Raw genomic sequence first — 20,131 nt, 5'->3', positions numbered from 1 at the left:
GACCTTTCCTCCACATAGTTTACAATTGATAGTGAGGTATCTTAAAGCAGTCATCAAAGTATTAAGTGCATGGGATACATATAGGATACTGTGGAACATGGCTGCAGGTCTCACTTATGGAGAGATAAAGTAAATTTAGCTGGGTATGTGATAAGCAATCTTCCTTACCAATGAGTAAGGATGAAGCAAAAGGAAAAAGAAGAAGAAGAGGGGAAGTGATAGGAGAGTGGAAGATAATCTCTGAAATGTGGAAGGTGAAGAGTTTTAATCCCTATATTCACGAAGAGAGAAAGGGAAATGTCACTATGTGACCATATGGGGATAAACCATTGGCACATAGAGGATAATGAAAAAGCGTTTGTGTTATTGGTAGGATCTTTGTTCTTATCATCAGAGAAACTGTAATAATATGAAGAATGAATCAGAAAAGAGATGATGTAATTCTTTTCTGTTAGAATGCCACATTATAAGTGATGCAGGTTGAAAGAGAAGAGAATGGTCAAGAGACATAAGAACATTGACATGAATGGAGTCTGCTTTTGTAATCCAGTAAAGATAAGATACGATCCTCATGAATGTATACAATCTCACAGGAAAGAATGGATGAAATAGAGGAATAATAAAGGGGAGACTCTGTATAATACATGACAGAAGTTTAAGGAGAGAAAAAAATGAATGCACCAAAACTCAAAGAGTTCTGACTCAAATCTTAACTTCCTTGGCAATACTATTAGAGAATGGGAGGTAGAAGATTGAGGAATGTTTTGTGACACAGAATAGTGAAAACATGAATTTCACCTGGAGATTTTGAGTTTCTGATGCCTGTCATACATTCAATGGAGGGAAGAAAATTAGTGAGAAATGGAGAAGTAATCTGTATGTTACAGAGACATGTGTGTCTGGGTTTGAAATGGTAATCTAAGGCATTAAAGTATGTGTGTTTTTCTTGAAATTTATATAATATTATGATAATAAAATTTGTATAAATACTTCAAGAACATCAATTATACAAAATAACATAGAGCAAATTACACCTGAATAAATTACAAACAACAGTTGAGCAGACAGCGGGAGAGAGAAGCATTATTCTATTTTATATTTCAGTAAAAAAAAAAACATACAACTGTCTAGGAAAGGATGGGAGACAGAAACCTGTTTAGATAAGCTGAGAAAAAAAACGTTGATGATTGTAATGATTACTAACATTAGAAGTTTGAGATTATACATACCATGATGTCTGCAAGATACATTGTTCTAGAATATATATACTAAATATATGTTCATTTTTATTTTGAATTTTAAGGGACCCTGATATTTTCTGACTAGGATACTGGAGATGAAGAATGATAATGAACAACCAAACTGTCATCTTCCGATTTCTCCTCCTGGGACTGCACATCCCCTCAGAGCACCAGAACCTGTTCTATGCCCTGTTCCTGGTCATGTACCTCACCACAGTCCTGGGAAATCTTATCATCATCATCCTCATTCTACTGGACTCCCATCTCCACACACCCATGTACTTGTTTCTCAGCAACTTGTCCTTCTCTGATCTCTGCTTCTCCTCTGTCACAATGCCCAAATTGCTGCAGAACATGCAGAGTCATGACCCATCAATTCCCTACTCAGGCTGTCTGACACAAATGTACTTTTTAATGGTTTTTGGAGATATGGAGAGTTTCCTTCTTGTGGTCATGGCCTATGACCGTTATGTGGCCATCTGTTACCCACTTCATTACACCAGTATAATGAACCCCAGGCTCTGTGTGTATCTGGTAGCACTGTCCTGGGTACTTACTGTGCTGTATTCCATGTTACACACCCTACTCTTTGCTAGATTGTCATTCTGTGAGGACAATGTGGTCCCCCAGTTTTTCTGTGACATATCTGCTCTGCTCAAGTTGGCCTGCTCTGATATTTATATTAATGAACTAATGATATTTATCTTGGGAGGACTTGTTATTGTCATCCCATTCCTAATCATTGTTGTTTCCTATGTACAAATTGTCTCCTCCATCCTAAGAGTTTCTTCTGCTCAGGTTATTTACAAGGTCTTCTCCACTTGTGGCTCCCACCTGTCTGTTGTGTCACTGTTCTATGGAACAATTATTGGTCTCTACATATTTCCATCAGCTAATAGCTCAACTGTGAAGGAGGCTGTTATGGCCATGATGTACACAGTGGTGACTCCTATGCTGAATCCCTTCATCTACAGCCTGAGGAACAGAGATATGAAAGAGGCCCTGATAAGAGTCCTTTGCAAGAAAAAAATCTCCTTATAGAGGCAATACTTGCATTTTTACTTAAATTTTTCTTGTAAATATATTGATATTAATATAACAAAATAAATATCCCCACAGTAGTACTCACATACAAGAACCAACTGCATAATATTTTTATTTGATGACAGGAATTTTGCACAGTTGTTCAGTTAAGAAAGGGGACCTCAGTGACTCAGTGATACCATCCCATCTTGCAGGTGTGATCCTGGAAAATCGTTAGATAAGAGCCACTATTTTATCAGATTTCCATTTTTTACAATCATTTTATTGAAAATAATTTCTTCTCTCATTCAATACATCCAAATGACAGTTCTCCCTCCCTCCACTCCTCCTAACTCCTCCTATCTCTGTACTCTCTCAGAGCCACTATCCCTAGGTTTCCTCTTTTGAAAAGAACAGGCTTCCAAGAGATGATACCTAAATACAACCAAGAAAGTTACAATAACACAAGGCAAAAGCTCTGATATGGAGTCTGGAAAAGGCAACTAGTAGGAAGAAAGGAATCTCAAGACCAGGCAAAAGAGTCATAAATACACCTGTCCACACTGTTAGAAATAAAAAACAAACATTCTTAACATATGCAGAGGACCTGGTATACATTCATGCATCCCCATGATGCAATTTCAGTCTCCTTGAGTCCATGTGAGCCCTACTAAATTGACAAGATGTATAGGGAGAAACACTGATTAAGAGGTACCACTGACCATGCCCACTTGGGCCTGGTCAGAGTTATGTAACAAGGGTTTAAGAAGGAGGGAGGCAGGCATGCAGCTATCCTTAACCTGGATGAGCTGACTTCGAAGCATTTTCTGGGTTCATCCTGATCTGGTGCAAACCTGGTCACTGGCTGCCTTGAGTGAGTACTTTTCCCCCAATAAACTACTGTTTATCAACCTATCTGTGACTCCACTTTGTAAACATCAACATCTAGTGTCAGGAGTTTGGGGACTGAATTTGAACCCACGGGTGGTTCATGACCTAGGGAACTAATTAACCCTGGCGGTGGCGGTTGGGTTTATCCCCCTGTCACTTTGGTGCCCGGGTAACCTTTCCCCTCTCCTGGGGCACCTCTGCCAGAAATGCCCTTGAGCACTCATGGCCACCGACTCTCTCCAGCACCGCCCTTTTGCATTGAGAGGAACCTGCTGCTGCCATCATCTCTGTGCTGATCTTGACAGCCATTTACAGGCTCGGTCTCCCTCATTGATGTCGCATCGCACCAGATACTGTTTCAGTGCCCAGAACTGGCTATGGCATGGGGGGTTTCCAAGGCCCTTCCTTCTAACAAAAGCCCATCCCTTCCATCCATTCTAACTCAGTCTGAAAGCCATTTAAATATTTTTCAGACTTGTCTGGAAACCAATTTAACCATCTGCAGCTGAACACTGCACCACCACAAATGGCTACCTGTGCCACATGCTGGTCAACCACAGTTACTGCGACTGGAAGGGAAACTGATAAAGGTAAACTTAAATTACAGCAGAACATCCGACAATGCAGACAATTGGGAATATTCTTGCTTCTTACATGAATTCAATGTTAGAGGAGGCTTATGACTTGCCGGTAACATACCTATATACTATGCTAGTGGTCAGCTTCATAGCTCATGTGATACCTCTAGCCAGAGGACTGAGACACAGGGAAAAGGAAAAAGAACCTGTATGAATTAAGAGCAGCTTAGAAAGTTAGATGCAAGATATAAAAGCCAGCCAGGAAAACTTGATCTCTGAAATGCAAGACATGAAACGTTCACATAAAGAAGCTGAGGATATTGAGTCTGGTCATGCGACATTACTAACACAGGTAGAACAAACTCATGGACAAATAGAAACCAAATTTGTTCCATGTCTGATGCCTTAAATGGAAAGATAGCTAAGAACCAGGACAGGATTAGCGAACTGGCACAGACAATTTGTTCCACATCTGATGAATCTACTGCCACAGGCCAAAAGCTAGAGTCTAGGATTGGATATTTAGAAGGCAATTTACATGCCATTCAGATACTATCTAAGGATGAGAATATTAAAGGTATAGAACCACAGTCATCTGAGGCAAGCAACCTGTGTGCCAGACCCAGTTCGGCGGTGGCGGATTCCGAACACCGAACACCCAGGGGCAGCCCGTCCTCCATCCGCCTGCCCAGGTAAGCCAGGGGCTGTTTCTGGCTCCTGCTCATCGTCGATGCTCAGAGTCATCTGACGCAAGCGACCTGCGTGCCATACGGAATTCGGCAGCTGGATCCAACACCCCAAGGCCCACTGACAGCTCTGCCTCCAACTGCCGGCCCAGGGGGACACTGCACGCCCGAACACTGCTGACACCCGGGTAAGAGTGACACCCCCATCCATGAGAAGAGAACCGACATCAGAGTATTGGATCTGTTTGCTTCTACCAGAAGGGAACCGTCATCCCAAACCCACCAGGAGAACAAGAAACACTTGCTAAACCCACCAGAAGAAAGGATGAGAAGAGAACAAGGTAAAAGCACATCCAACAACAGAAAACCCAATATGACATGACCAGAGACTAGGAACCATACACCAGTAAGACCTCAACATAATGATGCAGATGAACCAGAAGAGAATGACCTTAAAAACATCTTCAGGAAAATGATAGAGAACCTCAAAGATGACCTCAAAGAGGACATGTGAAAATCCCTTAAAGAAATTGAAGGCAAAACAAACCAAAAAATACAAGAAATAGTTCAAGACCTAAAATGTGAAATAGAAACAATAAAGAAAGCACTATCTGAGGGAATGCTGGAAATAGAAAAGCTGGGTAAACGATCAGGAACTACAGATGTAAGCATAACCAACAGAATACAAGAGATGGAAGAGAGAATCTCAGGAGTTGAAGACACACTGGCGGAAATAGATTCATCAACCAAAGAAAATCTTAAGTCCAACAAACCCCTATCAAAAAATATCCAGGAAATATGGGATACTGTGAAAAGACCAAACCTAAGAATAATAGGTATAGAAGAAGGTGAAGAAATCCAACTCAAAGACGCAGAAAACATATTCAACAAAATCACAGAAGAAAACTTCACCAACCTAAAGAAAGACATGCCAATGAAAATACAAGAAGCCTACAGAACACCAAATAGACTGAACCAAAAAAAAAGGTCACCTTGCCACATAATAATCAAAACACCAAGCATACACAACAACGAGAAAATATTAAGAGCATCAAAGGAAAAATGTCAAGTGACCTATAAAGGCAAACCTATCAGAATCACACCTGACTTTTCCTTGGAAACTCTGAAAGCCAGAAGGTCCTGGATCGATAGTCTACCTACACTAAGAGACCATGGATGCCAGCCCAGACTACTATACCCAGCAAAGCTTTCAATCACTATAGATGGAGAAAACAAGATATTCCATAACAAAACCAGGTTCAAACAATTCATATCCGCCAATCCAGCCCTACAGAAAGTCCTGGAAGGTAAACTGCAACCCAGGGAAGTTAACTATAACCAGAAAAACATTGGCAATAGATAATCCCAACTTACCAACAGTCAAAAGAAAAAAGGGATAGAATCCCACACATAATCTTGCTACCATCACCAAATCAAAACAAACAAGAATGAACAATAATCAATGTTCATTAATATCCATCAACATTAATGGTCTTAACTCCCCTATAAAAAGACACAGATTAGCAGAATGGATAAGAAGACAGAATCCTTCCTTCTGCTACATACAAGAAACTCACCTCAATCTCAAAGAAAGTACCTAAGAATTAAAGGTTGGGGAAAGATCTTCCAATCAAGTGGAACCGAGATACAAGCAGGGGTAGATAAATTGGACTTTAAACTAAAATCAGTCAAAAGAGATGAAGAAGGTCATTTCCTACTCATCACAGGAGAAATCCATCAGGATGCAGTCTCAATTCTGAACATTTATGCCCCAAATACAAAGGCATCCACGTTTGTAAAAGAAACTTTACTATAACTCAAGTCACACATAAAACCGCACACACTTATAGTGGGAGATTTCAACACCCCACTCTCACCACTGGACAGGAGCACCAGACAGAAACTTAACAAAGAAACAAAAGAACTAATAGAAGTTATGGCACAATTGGACTTAACATATCTATAGAACATTCCACCCAAATACAAAACAATTTACCTTCTTCTCAGTGCCACATGGAACCTTCTCTAAAATCGACAACATACTTGGCAACATAGCAAACCTCAACAAGTACAAATAAATTGAAATAACCCCCTGTGTCTTATCAGACCACCATGCTTTAAAATTAGAATTCAACAACAACACAAACTACAGAAAACCTACAAACTCATGGAAATTAAGTAACACCAAATTGCACAATTCATGGGTCCAGGAAGAAATAAAAAAAGAAATTAAAGATTTCCTAGAATTCAATGAGAATGCGGACACAACATATCCAAACCTATGGGATACTCTGAAAGCAGGGCTAAGAGGAAAGTTCATAGCGCTAAATGCCCACATGAAGAAACAGGAGAATAATCACACTAGAGAATTAACAGCACAACTGAAAGCTTTAGAAAACAAAGAAGCCAATACACCTTAGATGAGCAGATGCCAGGAAATAATCAAATTGAGGGTTGAAATCAATAAAATGGAAACTAGGAGAACAATACAAAGAATCAATATAACAAAAAGTTGGTTCTTCGAGAAAATCAGCAAGATAGACAAACCTTTATCCAAACTTACCAAACAACAAAGAGTGAACATGCAAATTAAAAAAAAATCAGGAATTAAAAGGGGGTCATAACAACAGATAAAGAGGAAATTTAGAGAATCATCAGGTCATATTTGAAAAACCTATATTCCTCAAATTTGAAAATCTAAAGGAAATGGACAATTTTCTGGACAGATTACACTTTCCAAAATTAAATCAAGAACAGATAAGCAACTTAAATAGACCTATAACCTCTAATGATATTGAAGCAGTCATTAGAGGTCTCCCAACCAAAAAAAAAAATGCCCAGGGCCAGATGGCTTCAGTGCCGAATTCTACCATAAATTCAAAATACAGCTAATACCAATTCTCCTCAAAGTATTCCACAAAATAGAAGCAGAAAGGTCATTACCAAACTCTTTTTATGAGGCCACAATAACCTTGATACCCAAGCCACACAAAGACACAACTAAGAAAGAGAACTACAGACCAATATCCCTCATGAACATTGATGCAAAAATTCTCAATAAAATATTGGCAAATCGAATCCAAGAACACATCAGAGGAATCATCCATCCCGATCACATAGGCTTCATCCAAGGGATGCAAGGATGGTTTAACATACGAAGATCCATCAATGTAATCCACCATATAAACAGACTGCAGTAAAATAAATCACATGATCATCTCACTAGATGCCGAAAAATCCTTTGACAAAATCCAACATCCCTTCATGATAAAGGTCCTGGAGAAATCTGAGAAAACAGAAACATACCTCAACATAATAAAAGCAATATACAGCAAGCCAACAGCCAACATCTAATTAAATGGAGAGAAACTCAATGCAATTCCTCTAAAATCAGATACAAGACAAGACTGTCCACTCTCTCCATACCTCTTCAATATTGTCCTTGAAGTTCTAGCTAGAGAAATAAGACAACAAAAGGAGATCAAGAGAATACAAATCAGAAAGGAAGAAGTCAAACTCTCACTATTTGCAGATGATATGATAGCCTACATTAGTGACCTGAAAAAGTCTACCAGGGAACACCTACAGCTAATAAACACCTTCAGCAAAGTGGCAGGATACAAGATTAACTCAAAAAAATCTGTAGCCCTACTATATACTGATGACACATTGGTGGAGAAAGAAATCAGAGAAACATCACCCTTTACAATTGCCACAAACAACATACAATACCTTGGAGTAACACTAACCAAAAAAGTGAAAGACCTGTACCATAAGAATTTTGAGTCTCTAAAGAAAGAAATTAAAGAAGATACCAGAAAATAGAAAGATCTCCCATGCTCTTGGATAGGTAGGATCAACATAGTAAAAAATGGCAATCTTGCCAAAAGCAATCTACAGATTCAATGCAATCCTAATCAAAACACTGGCACAATGATTCACAGACCTGGAAAGAACAACACTCAACTTTATATAGGAAAGCCAAAGACCCAGGATAGCCAAAACAACCCTGTACAATAAAGGAACTTCAGGAGGAATCACTATCCCTGATTTCAAGCTCTAATACAAGCTATAGTACAGAAAACAACTTGGTATTGGCACAAAAACAGACAGGTAGACCAAAGGAATTGAATTGAAGACCCTGATGTTAACCCACACAACTATGAACACTGGTGATTTTTGACAAAGAAGCTAAAACTATACAATAGAAAAAAGAAAGCATCAACAAATGTTGCTGGCCTAACTGGATGCAGACATGTAGAAGATTGCAGATAGATTCATATCTATTATCATACACAAAACTTAAGTCAAAATGGATCAAAAAACTCAATATAAATGGAGACAAAGAAGAAAGTGGGAGTGTGAATGACTTGGCACAGATCACTTCCTGAACATAAGGCCAGTAGCACAGACACTGAGATTGACAACTAATAAATGGGATCTCCTGAAACTCAGAAGCTTCAATAAGGCAAAAGTCAGAGCCAACAAGACAAAAGGGTACCCCACAGAATGCGAAAACATCTTCACCAACCCCACATCTGACAGAGGGCTGATTTTCAAAATAAAGAAAGAACTCAAGAAATTAGTCACCAAAACATCAAACAATCCAATTAAAAAGGTGGTTACAGAACTAAACAGAGAATTCTCAATTGAGGAATCTAAAATGGCAGAAAGACACTTAAGAAATTGCTCAACATCCTTAGCCATCAGGGAAATGCAAATCAAAACAACTCTGAGATACCATCTTACTCCTGTCATAATGTCTAAAATCAAAAACACCAATGACACTTTATGCTGGAGAGGATGTGGAAAAGGGGGAATGCTTCTCCATTTCTGGTGGGAGTGCAAACTTGTACAGCAACTTTAGAAATCAGTATGGTGGTTTCTCAGGAAAATGGGAATCAGTCTACCTCAAGATCCAACAATTCCACTCTTAGGCATATACCCAAAGGATGTACATTCATACAACAAGGACATCTGTTCAACGATGTTCATAGCAGCACTATTTGTAATAGCCAGAACCTGGAAGCATCCTAGATGCCCCTCAACTAAAAAATGGATAGATAAAATGTGGTACATTTACACAATGAAGTACTACTCAGCAGAAAAAAACAATGAAATCTTGAAATTTGCAGGCAAATGGAGGGAACTAGAAGAAACCATTCTGAGCGAGGTAACCCAGTCACAAAAAGACAAAAATGGTACGTACTCACTTATATGTGGATTTAAGACATAGAGTAAAGGATTACCAACAATGCACACTGCCAGAGAAGCTCGTAAACAAGGAGGACTCTAAGAGAGACATACATGGCCCCCTGGAGAACAGGAAAGGGACAACATCTCCTGAGCAAATTGGGAGCATGGGGGAGGAGGAGCGAGCTAGGAGAATGAGAAGGGGAGAAGAGGAGGGGTGAGGAGGACATGAGGGAGCAGGAAGTTTGAGTTGGGGGAAGAATAGAGGAGAGCAAGATAAGAGATACCATAATACGGGGATCCATTATAGGTTTAAAGAGAAATCAGGAGCCAGGGAAGTGTCTGTAGATCTACAAAGATGACACCAAATAACAATCTAAGCTACAGGGGAGAGTCTACCTTAAATGCCCTCCCCTGATAATGTGGTTGATGATTGACTTATATGGCATCCTATAGCATCCACCCAGCAGCTGGTGGAAGTGGAAGCAGACACCCACAGCTAAACACTGAACTGAACTGGAATCCAGTTACAGAGAAGGAGGAGTGATGTGTAAAGGGGTCAAGACAAGGCTGGTGAACCCCAAAGAAACAGCTGACCTGAACAAGGGGGAACTCTTGGTTCCCAGACTGATAGCTGGGAAATCAACATGGGACTGATCCAGACCCCGTGAAAGTGGGTGTCAGTGAGGAGACCTCTGAAATCTAAATAAGTAGATCAATACTTATCCCTAGCATAGGAATGGACTTTAGGAGCCCATTCCACATAGAGGGATACTCCCTGAGCCTCGACACAAGTGGTGGACCTACACTCTATCCCGAAGGACATGACAGACTCTGAAGACCCCCTGTGGAAGGCCTTACCTTCCCTGGAGAGCACAAAGGATATGGGATATATAGGGTGTTATTTGGAGGGGCAGGGGAGGAGGGGAGGCAAAGGGAACTGAGATTAACATGTAAAATAATCTTGTCTCTAATTTAAATAAAATTGGAGATAAAGAAAAAATAACGGACTTTGGGAGCCCATTCCATGTGGAGGTATGCTTTCTCAGCCTGGAAAATGGGGGAGGGCATAGGCAGACTTTGGGGATCCCCCATGGAGAGCCTCACCCTCCCTGGATAGCCGGGAGGATGGAGTCAGGGTTGGAGAGGGGCAGGGGAAGTGGGGAGGGAGAGGGAGCTGGGATTGACATGTGTAGCAGGCTTGTTTGTAATTTAAATAAAAATAAATTATAAAAAAACAAAAATGGGATAGAGATCTGAACAGATATTTCTCAGCAGAGGAAACTTGGATGGCATAGAAACACTTAAATGTTCAACATCCTTAGTAATCAGGGACTTGCAACTCAAAACTCTTTTGAGATCCCATCTTACACCTGTCAGAATGGTTAAGATCAAAAACACAAGTGACAACTCCTGCTGGTGAGGATACGGCGCAAGGGGAACACTCCTCCATTGCTGGTGTGAGTGCAAATTGTACATCCTCTTTGGAAATAAATATGGTGGCTTCTCAGAATGCTGGGAATCAATTTACCTCAATATGAAGCTATACCACTCTTTGGCATTTACCCTAAGGATGTTCTACTATACCACAAGGACACTTGCTCAACAATGTTCATAGATGCTTTATTCATATCCAGATTCTGGCAACAACCTTAATTTCCCTCAACTGAAGAACAGATAAAGAAAATATGGAACATTTGAACAAAGGAGTATTACTTAGATGTTAAAAACAACCATAAATTTTGTAAGAAAATGGATGGAACATGAAAAAATCATCCTGAGTGAGGTGACCCAGACCCACAAAGACAAACATTATATTACTCACTTTTAAGTGGATATGACTGCAAAAATAATACTCATGTTAGCGTTCACAGACCCAAAAAAGCTATTTTAGCAAGAAGGACTTATGGAAAATACAAGAAACTCCCTAGGAAGGGGAAATAGAATAGAGTTTGTTGGTGGACTGTGGACATGTGTAGCTGGGAACAGGAGGGGTCAACTGGAGTTGGAAGAAAATACTTGGAGAAATGGGGACACTTCAGGGGAGAGGCGGAAACTTAGAGCAATGGAAATTCCATGGAATCTATGAGAAAAACCCTAGAAAGAACTCCTAGTAATGGAAGACACTGACTGAGCCTGAACTGGCCATCTTCTGTAACCAATAAAGACCACAAAGCCTTCCACCTACAGTTTGTTCAGCCTGCAGAGTGTTCTGGGATCAGAGTCTAGCAGAATCTTCATCAAAAAGACCAGAAAGAATTCCAGCAACTGGTGAGAGTAGATGCAGAGTTCCACAGCCAAACATTAAGCAGAGCTCAGGGAGTTCTGCAGTGGAATGGATGTAAGGATTGGAGTAACCAGAGGAGTCAGGGACACCAAGAGAACATAGTCCACCGAATGAATTGACTGGGGACTCTGGGACTCACAGAGATCAGGGAACCTGTAGGGGTCTGACTTATGTCCCTACATATACGTTATGGCTGAGTAGCTCAGTGTTCTTGTGGGTTCCCAACAGTGGGAGTGGGAGTAGTTGCTTACTCTTTTGCATACTTATGGGGCCCTTTTCCTCCTATTGTGTTGCCTTGTCCAGCACAGATGTGATAGTATGTACCTTGTCTTTTTATACCATATTATGCTATGTTTGGTTGATGTCCCTGAGAGGCCTGCTTGGCTTTGAGCAGAGATAGAGGGAATAGGGATCTCAGGAAGAAAAGAGATTGGGGAGACACCATGGACAGGGGAGCAGGGGGAAATTGCAGTAGGGTTATAATACATGAGATGAAATAACAAAAATAAACTAAATATATGAGAAAATAATAAAAAGTTTTAAAACTGAAAGTTTAAATGGGAAGAAAAATCTTTTTTAAATATAGAATTATCATATGACTAGGTGCATACCTACAATAACTGATTTAAGAAAATGATCATATAAACATTCACAGAGATACAACTTATCATCTCCCAAAGTGGAGAGACCCATCAACCAATTGTAGTTGTCCTGACCCACAGGACAGCAATCTAGAGCAATAAGTTCAGGGAGGGGAATGGGGACAAGAGACTCGAGAGAATGACCACAAGACAGGATTCTGATCAAGTGGCAAATTTTATTTTTTCCAGGATAGTTTATATAGTCAGTAGTATATAAAGGGTATATAAAGTATATAAAGGGTAAAGGGGAGGTGGAAAAAAGGCCAAGAGCCAGGTGTTAGTTTAAGCAGGATGTCAGAAGACTATAGAAGGAGGATATTAACAGGGTGAAAAGTTTATGGGTGGTAGGGAGAGGGAGGGTTATCTAGGTAAGTGGTGGGAAGAAGGAAGGTTGCTTAGGTAAATGGTGGGATGTGGGAGATTTGCTTAGGTAAGTGGACCCGTGGTTGGAACAAAGGATTGATGTCTGGGTTATGTTGTTCCTGCTGGGTGCTCATGCTTCTAGAAGCCATTTATAATCAAAAGACAGTTCTATAACTATGTGGCTTTCCAAGTTTGGCCTAAAGGTTCATGCCAAGCTATATGACTCCCAACATATTCCCCCTTCCTTCTATTAAAGGAAAAGGCCAAGTTTTGCAGCAGAAGGGGATAGAGGCCTGGCCCCTTAGCAGATTGGGCAGGGTAGACTCTTATGCCCCTCAGGACAGTACTTGGATCCATCCCAGGGGTTTGCTAGACGGATGTTCTTTTGTAGGGGTGGGGAAATGGAACATTGACCCCGTTGCACGCAGGCATTTATTTTCCTCAAAAGATGTGATCTTAATCTTTCTGCAGTACCATCTGGGTCTGTACCTCTGAAGCTGGCCATGGGGGTCATAAGGTTACTTCCATTTGGGGGGGGAACAGCCCAAGGTGAGTGGTGTGGGGGCAGCCACGGTCATCCTCCTTGGAGGATTGTTTATGGTAATGAACCTGAATAGTCTTAGTGGCAGATTCTACCTGCTGTTTGATAAAGGCCATTAGTTGATTGAAGGCCCAAGGGCCAAAGGATACTAATATCAGAAGTCCCACAAGGGGTCCCAAGAGGGAAGGTAGAAGGGTGCTAAGCCATGGGGAAGTGGAGAACCAGTTTTGGTACCAGGCTTCCTGTTGATCTCTTGCCTTTTGGCATTTTTCTAAGCCCTCTCTGACTCTGGCCATGCTATCTTTAATGACTCCTGAATGGTTAACGTAAAAACAACATTCCTCTCTGAGGGCAGCACAGAGGCCCCCTTGTTGGAGGAGGAGTAGATCTAGGCCTCTTCTGTTTTGTAGAACTACCTCAGCTAGAGATTGAAGGGACTCCTCTAAATAGCTTATCTGATTTTGGAGTTCTTTGACATCTCTGTCTATAGTGGCATTGAGCTCAGTATAGCTGGATTGGCCAATGATGAGGTAAGAGATCCCAGTGCCTGCTCCTATAGCTCCCAAGCCAAGGAGAACTGCAATTGTAACTGCTGATATAGGTTTCTTGCATCTGTGAGGATGGGAAAGGTGGAGGTCCCTTGGGATTGTTCCCAGAAGTGAAAGAATTTGTCAGGCTGGTAATAAGCAAGACGAGAACAACCTACACAAGAACACAGAATGCCACCTCCTTAAAGATATAGGTGGAAAGGCAGGGAGAGAGGCCATCGAGGCAGGCCCACCAGGCATTGTTAGGAGGAATCAGCAGGAGACAGGGTAAGGTTGCAGAGATAAGAATGGATTAAGGGAATTGAAAGTGGGGGTGTCACACAGAGTCCAGAACCCACAAGATGGCTAAGGGTGAGTTTGGAGGTGGGGTTTTCAGGAGGAGGAGAAGGGTGGGTGTTTTATCTCAGCATGCCAGTTTTTCTTTTCTCCATGCATATCTCCAAATGGTCCAATAGCCATCTTGTTTTATTGTTTCCCTGCAAGAAAGCACAAAAATTTCTTCCACTCCAAAATGGGTCTTTTTTAACTATGTGGCTTGCCAAGTTTGGCCTAAAGATTCATGCCAAGCTGTATGACTCCCATCAACCAATGATTAAGTAAATAACCATATCATATACATACAATGAAATATTATTAAGTAATAAAAAATCAAATTTTGGTACATAGAACTACTTGGAAATACCTTCAAAACATGTTAATAACATGTTAATAAAAATAACACAGCAGAGAAATCATCCACCACGATCAAGTAGGCTTCATCCCAGAGATGCAAGGATAGTTCAACATACAAAAATCCATCAATGTAATCCACCACATAAACAGACTGAGGAAAAAACCCACATGATCATCTCACTAAACACTGAAAAAGCCTTTGACAAAATCCAACACCCATTCATGATAAAGGTTTTGGAGAAATCAGGGATAACAGGAACATACCTCAATATAATAAAAGCAATATACAGCAAGCCGCCAGCCAACATCAAATTAAATGGAGAGAAACTCAATGCAATTCCTCTAAAATCAGGGACAAGAAAAGGTTGTCCGCTCTCTCCACACATCTTGAATATTTTCCTTGAAGTTCTAGCTAGCGAAATAAGACAACAAAAGGAGATCAAGGGAATACAAATCGGAAAGGAAGAAGTCAAACTCTCACTATTTGCAGATGATATGATAGTCTACATTAGTGACCCGAAAAAGTCTACCAGGGAACACCTACAGCTAATAAACACCTTCAGCAAAGTGGCAGGATACAAGATTAACTCAAAAAAATCTGTAGCCCTACTATATACTGATGACACATTGGTGGAGAAAGAAATCAGAGAAACATCACCCTTTACAATTGCCACAAACAACATACAATACCTTGGAGTAACACTAACCAAAAAAGTGAAAGACCTGTACCATAAGAATTTTGAGTCTCTAAAGAAAGAAATTAAAGAAGATACCAGAAAATAGAAAGATCTCCCATGCTCTTGGATAGGTAGGATCAACATAGTAAAAATGACAATCTTGTCAAAAGCAATCTACAGATTCAATGCAATCCCCATCAAAATCCCAACACAATTCTTCACAGACTTGAAAGAACAATTCTCAACTTTATATGGAGAAACAAAAGACCCAGGATAGCCAAAACATCCCTATACAATAAAGGAACTTCTGGAGGCATCACCATCCCTGACTTCAAGCTCTATTACAGAGCTATAGTCCTGAAAACAGGTTGGTATTGGCACAAAAATAGACAGGTAGACCAATGGAATACAGTTGAAAACCCTGATATTAACCCACACACCTATGAACACCTGATTTTTGACAAACAATCCAAATTTATACGCTGGAACAAAGAAAACATCTTCAACAAATGATGCTGGCATAACTAGATGCGGACATGTAGAAGACTACAGATAGACCCGAGCCTTTCGCCCTGCACAAAACTTAAGTCAAAATGGATCAAAGGCCTCAACATAAATCCAGCCAGACTGAACCTACTAGAAGATAAAGTGGGAAATACCCTTGAGTTAATTGGTACAGGAGACTGCTTCCTGAACATAACACCAGTAGCACAGACACTGAGATCAACAATTGATAAATGGGACCTCCTGAAACTGAGAAGCTTCTGTAAGGCAAAGGATATAAGTCAGCAAGACAAAACGGCAGCCCACAGACCAGAAAAAGATATTCACCAACCCCAAATCTGGCAGAGGGCTGATCTCAAAAATATACAAAGAACTCAAGAAGCTAGTCTCCAAAACATCAAACAATCCAATTAAAAAGTGGGGTACAGAACTAAATAGACAATTCTCAATAGAGGACTCTAAAATGGCTGAAAGACACATAAGAAAGTGTTCAACATCCTTAACCATCAGGGAAATGCAAATCAAAACAACTCTGAGATATCATCTTACTCCTGTCAGAATGGCTAAAATCAAAAACACCAATGACAGTTTATGCTGGAGAGGATGTGGAACACTTCTCTGGTGGGAGTGCCAACTTGTACAGCTACTTTGAAAATCAGTATGGCGACTCCTCAAGAAAATGGGAATGAGTCTACCACAAGATCCAGCAATTCCACTCCTAGGCATATACCCAAAAAATCACATTCATATAACAAGGACATCTGTTCAACGATGTTCATAGCAGCACTATTTGTAATAGCCAGAAGCTGGAAGCAACCTAGATGCCCCTCAAATGAAGACTGGATTGAGAAAATGTGGTACATTTACACAATGGAGTACTACTCAGCAGAAAAAACAATGGAATCTTGAAATTTGTAGGAAAATGGGTGGAACTAGAAGAAATCATTCTGAGTGAGGTAACCCAATCACAAAAAGACAAACATGGCATGTACTCACTCATATGTGGATTTTAAACATAGAGTAAAGGATTATCAGGATACAATCCACACTGCCAGAGAAACTAGTAAGCAAGGAGGACCCTAAAAGAGACAAACATTGTCTCCTGTAGAAGGGGAAAGGGTCACAATCCCCTGAGCAAATTGAGATCATGGGAAGAAGGGGGAGGGAGCTACGAGAATGAGAAGGAAAGAACAGGAAGGATGCAGAGGTCATGAGGGAGCAAAAAAGGTCTAGTCAGGTGAAGATTAGAAGAAAGAATATGTGATAGGTAGGGTTTTAGTTAGGGGGACTGGTAGGGGAGGAAGGGAGGGAGAAGGGAACTGGAATTGTCGCGTAAATCAATCGTGTTTCTAATTCAAATTAAAAATGATAAAAAATAAGACAACTATGAACAGTTGAAATATCAATAATGGGAAAATTGAAAGAACATAAAGTAGAGTGGAATTGCCTGTGGACAGCTGGAGGTAGAGAAATGGAGAGTATGTATAAATGGTTGCAAACTTCTTTAGGGAATAATGGGTCTTCAAATGCACTGTAAACTACTTGAATGACACTGAAAATACCTATGCTTTTGGAAGTGAAAAACATTAGGGATGGTTGAAATGGAACTTGAGCCTAACATACAATCATTTTTGCTTCTAATGTCAAAAACACAAAGAATGTTTGCATCATTATTCTTAAAATAATTAAAACCATTAGATTAGCAAGCAAAATGTGATGTCCTATGAAACTAGAGATGGTAGCAATCTGTCTAAAATGCTGGATTTATCTTTAAATCCCACACATTACTTCCACATTCAAAAACAAATGTTAATCATCTCTCTGAGCCCAATAAAGGATAGATCAATAAGGATCAAAATTCCCTTGTGTAGAAAGGTTGTATTTCATTATCATGTACAGAATTTCATCCAACTGATGGCTGCCAAGTTCAGGAATATCCTGACAAAAAAGAAATTATAGATCAATGGTGAACTCATAAAACATGGCCTTAGGAAGTGATCTCACATATATGGAGAGGAATTGGGGTAATGGTTGTAATAGTAGGTACAGTGAAGGTTTCCTTATAAAGGTAAGGAGACAAAACGAGTGAACAGGCATAGGTGCATGAATTGCTTTTCTGTTGGCTTAACGAAGCATTAAACATGTCATCCACTTGCCATATTCTGAACTTCACATACTGGCACACCCAGAAAGCTGGCTAATGAAGTTTATGTTTCCAGAAGGTTCTATATCTGCACTAAGTCTCTTGGAGGTACTACGTCATGTTGAATTGAGATAATGTCCTTGGAAGACTTCCCAGTGGGTGTGATTTTCTATGGTCTCACTATACTTAAAAACTACTGGATGGGCTGGAAAGATGGATCAGCCAATCAAGGGTAGGCTCAAAACCAAAAAATATAAAAATTTCTGGTGGCTTCTTGAATAACTTTTTGTTGTATGAGACACTAAGTTATTAACAATCAGAATAATGCCTGATACTTTGGGGTGGTTTTCCAGTCACCCATATGCAATTCTTCCCCTGAGAAAGTGGGATCCAGTCAAGCAAAAGCCTTGTTCATACCTGAAAAGTCAATTAGTATGCATCTTTCCATGCTTTTTTGGCTTGTTGCTTTTATTTGTCTATTTGTTTTGTTTGTGGTTGTTGTTGTTATTTAAATTCTACCTTCCATAAATGTAGGAAGGAGTGATTGTTGACTATAATTGGTCTCCAGTAGAGATGCCTGAGGTAAATTGGTCCTAGAAAGGTCCTGGGTAATTATGTATTTAATGAGTTATACAGGATCTGGACTCCTCTGGGAGGTAGAACCTGTAAGGTCAAGAGATGTCAGCAGGAGGATGTGACTAGGAATGGTGCAGATAGGCGATGAGTACAGAGGCCACTAGTTCCTGCAACTGCCAATAAATGAAGGTGAGCAGGATAGTGAACCAGAAGCTTTGATCAGCCTCAGGAGGTCTGGGTAAATTCAAGAATGAAAAGTAAGTGTCTTACTGTCAATCCACATAAATTTCCAGTGTGATGTAAGACATTTTTCCAGGTATGATATTCTTCTTTTTTCTGTCTCCCAAGACTTCACCACGCTGAAAAATATTTGTTTCATGGTCTTCAGACAAATGCTTTCATATGGATGGGCTCACTGCAATTACTCATTGTGTAATTTTCTCTCAATATCACACCATTTCAACACAAAAGCAGCCCTGTGAGATGGAATTCACTATTGTAGTGCCGTATAATACATTCCCCTGTGGGGTCTTAACAAACTCTGAGCAATGTCCTATCAAGATGATGGTTGATTCTATTTGTACAAGTTCACAAATCTCTGTTTTAGTGGTAACATTTTTGATTGCCCCTAAGCGTACTCCATCGAGGAAGACATTAATATTATCTGGGTGTTCAGGTTAAACATACGATGAAAGGTACTCCAGCCAAATCAGTACTGATACAGAATCCTAAATGTCCAAAATGAAAGAAAGCTACTCCTTGAGATTTGAAGGGTAGACTTAACATCTAAAGAAGGGATGAAGTCCATTGGCCCATCAGTGGTAACAGTTGATGGTATTACTCTGGATGTAGTCTTTGCACACATGCCTACCTAACACAGAGTTACTGTTCATTTACAGGAGAAACTGAGCACAATGACACATGCCCATAACGCCAGTGTTCAGGAAGCAGAGGCAGGAGTGCTGCATGTTTGAGGTCAGTCTTGGATACATAAGCAGAGAATTTTTTAAATGTTCCATGATATTTTTCTGCATATTTTCCTCCTCTGCCATGCTAATCTACAATATCTAAGTGTGCAAACTATTAATTAGGCTGTATTAAACACAATTGGTCTGTGAAGATACAATCAGTCAGACTTGGTTGTTTTATTTAAGAGAAGGTGGCTCAGATCTCTTAATGTTTCTTCTCCTTCCTGCGCTTTGGAAGATGTGATAGATTCATTACTCAGGGTTCTCAATAATAAGAGATTAACAAGTAGGTGTTTGTGTGGGGCAGGTGTGTATGTATATGTGCCCATGCATGTGACTTAGTACACAAACTGCCCGGTGTTAAGGGCTTATACAGTCAACATTTGAAGAACTGTCTACACATTGGAGTCTTTGAGAAGACTGGAGGTTACAGACTTGTGTCTCAGGCAGAATATGAAAACTTTTCTGCAGTGGACTGTCCTTTTCCCTTAATTTCTTCCTCTAATTGCATGAAGATCATCATCTTATGAAATGTGTGTTACTTTACTCAAAGTCTGCAGATTAAATGACTGTTAGAATGCCACCGTGTAAATGAAGCA

At 40.1% G+C, this 20,131-nt stretch overlaps 1 protein-coding gene across 1 annotated transcript; it reads left to right on the top strand.

Annotated features, from left to right (window-relative positions):
• Positions 1–1,343: 1,343 nt before the first annotated feature.
• LOC100765271 (olfactory receptor 1468) lies at positions 1,344–2,282 on the top strand. Its single transcript, XM_027426162.1, has one exon. It carries the CDS (start codon positions 1,344–1,346, stop codon positions 2,280–2,282), a length of 939 nt encoding a protein of 312 aa, XP_027281963.1.
• The last annotated feature ends 17,849 nt before the right edge of the window (positions 2,283–20,131 follow it).

The sequence above is a fragment of the Cricetulus griseus genome, chromosome 7 (assembly GCF_003668045.3).
Source record: "Cricetulus griseus strain 17A/GY chromosome 7, alternate assembly CriGri-PICRH-1.0, whole genome shotgun sequence".
Lineage (NCBI taxonomy): Eukaryota > Metazoa > Chordata > Mammalia > Rodentia > Cricetidae > Cricetulus > Cricetulus griseus.
The sequence above is the reverse complement of the archived record's forward strand: the minus strand, read 5'-3'. Positions and strand labels throughout refer to the sequence as shown.

Bases quoted from the DNA above. Each gene is read 5' to 3' on its own strand.
- LOC100765271 (XM_027426162.1), top strand. From the start codon at position 1,344: ATGATAATGAACAACCAAACTGTCATCTTCCGATTTCTCCTCCTGGGA.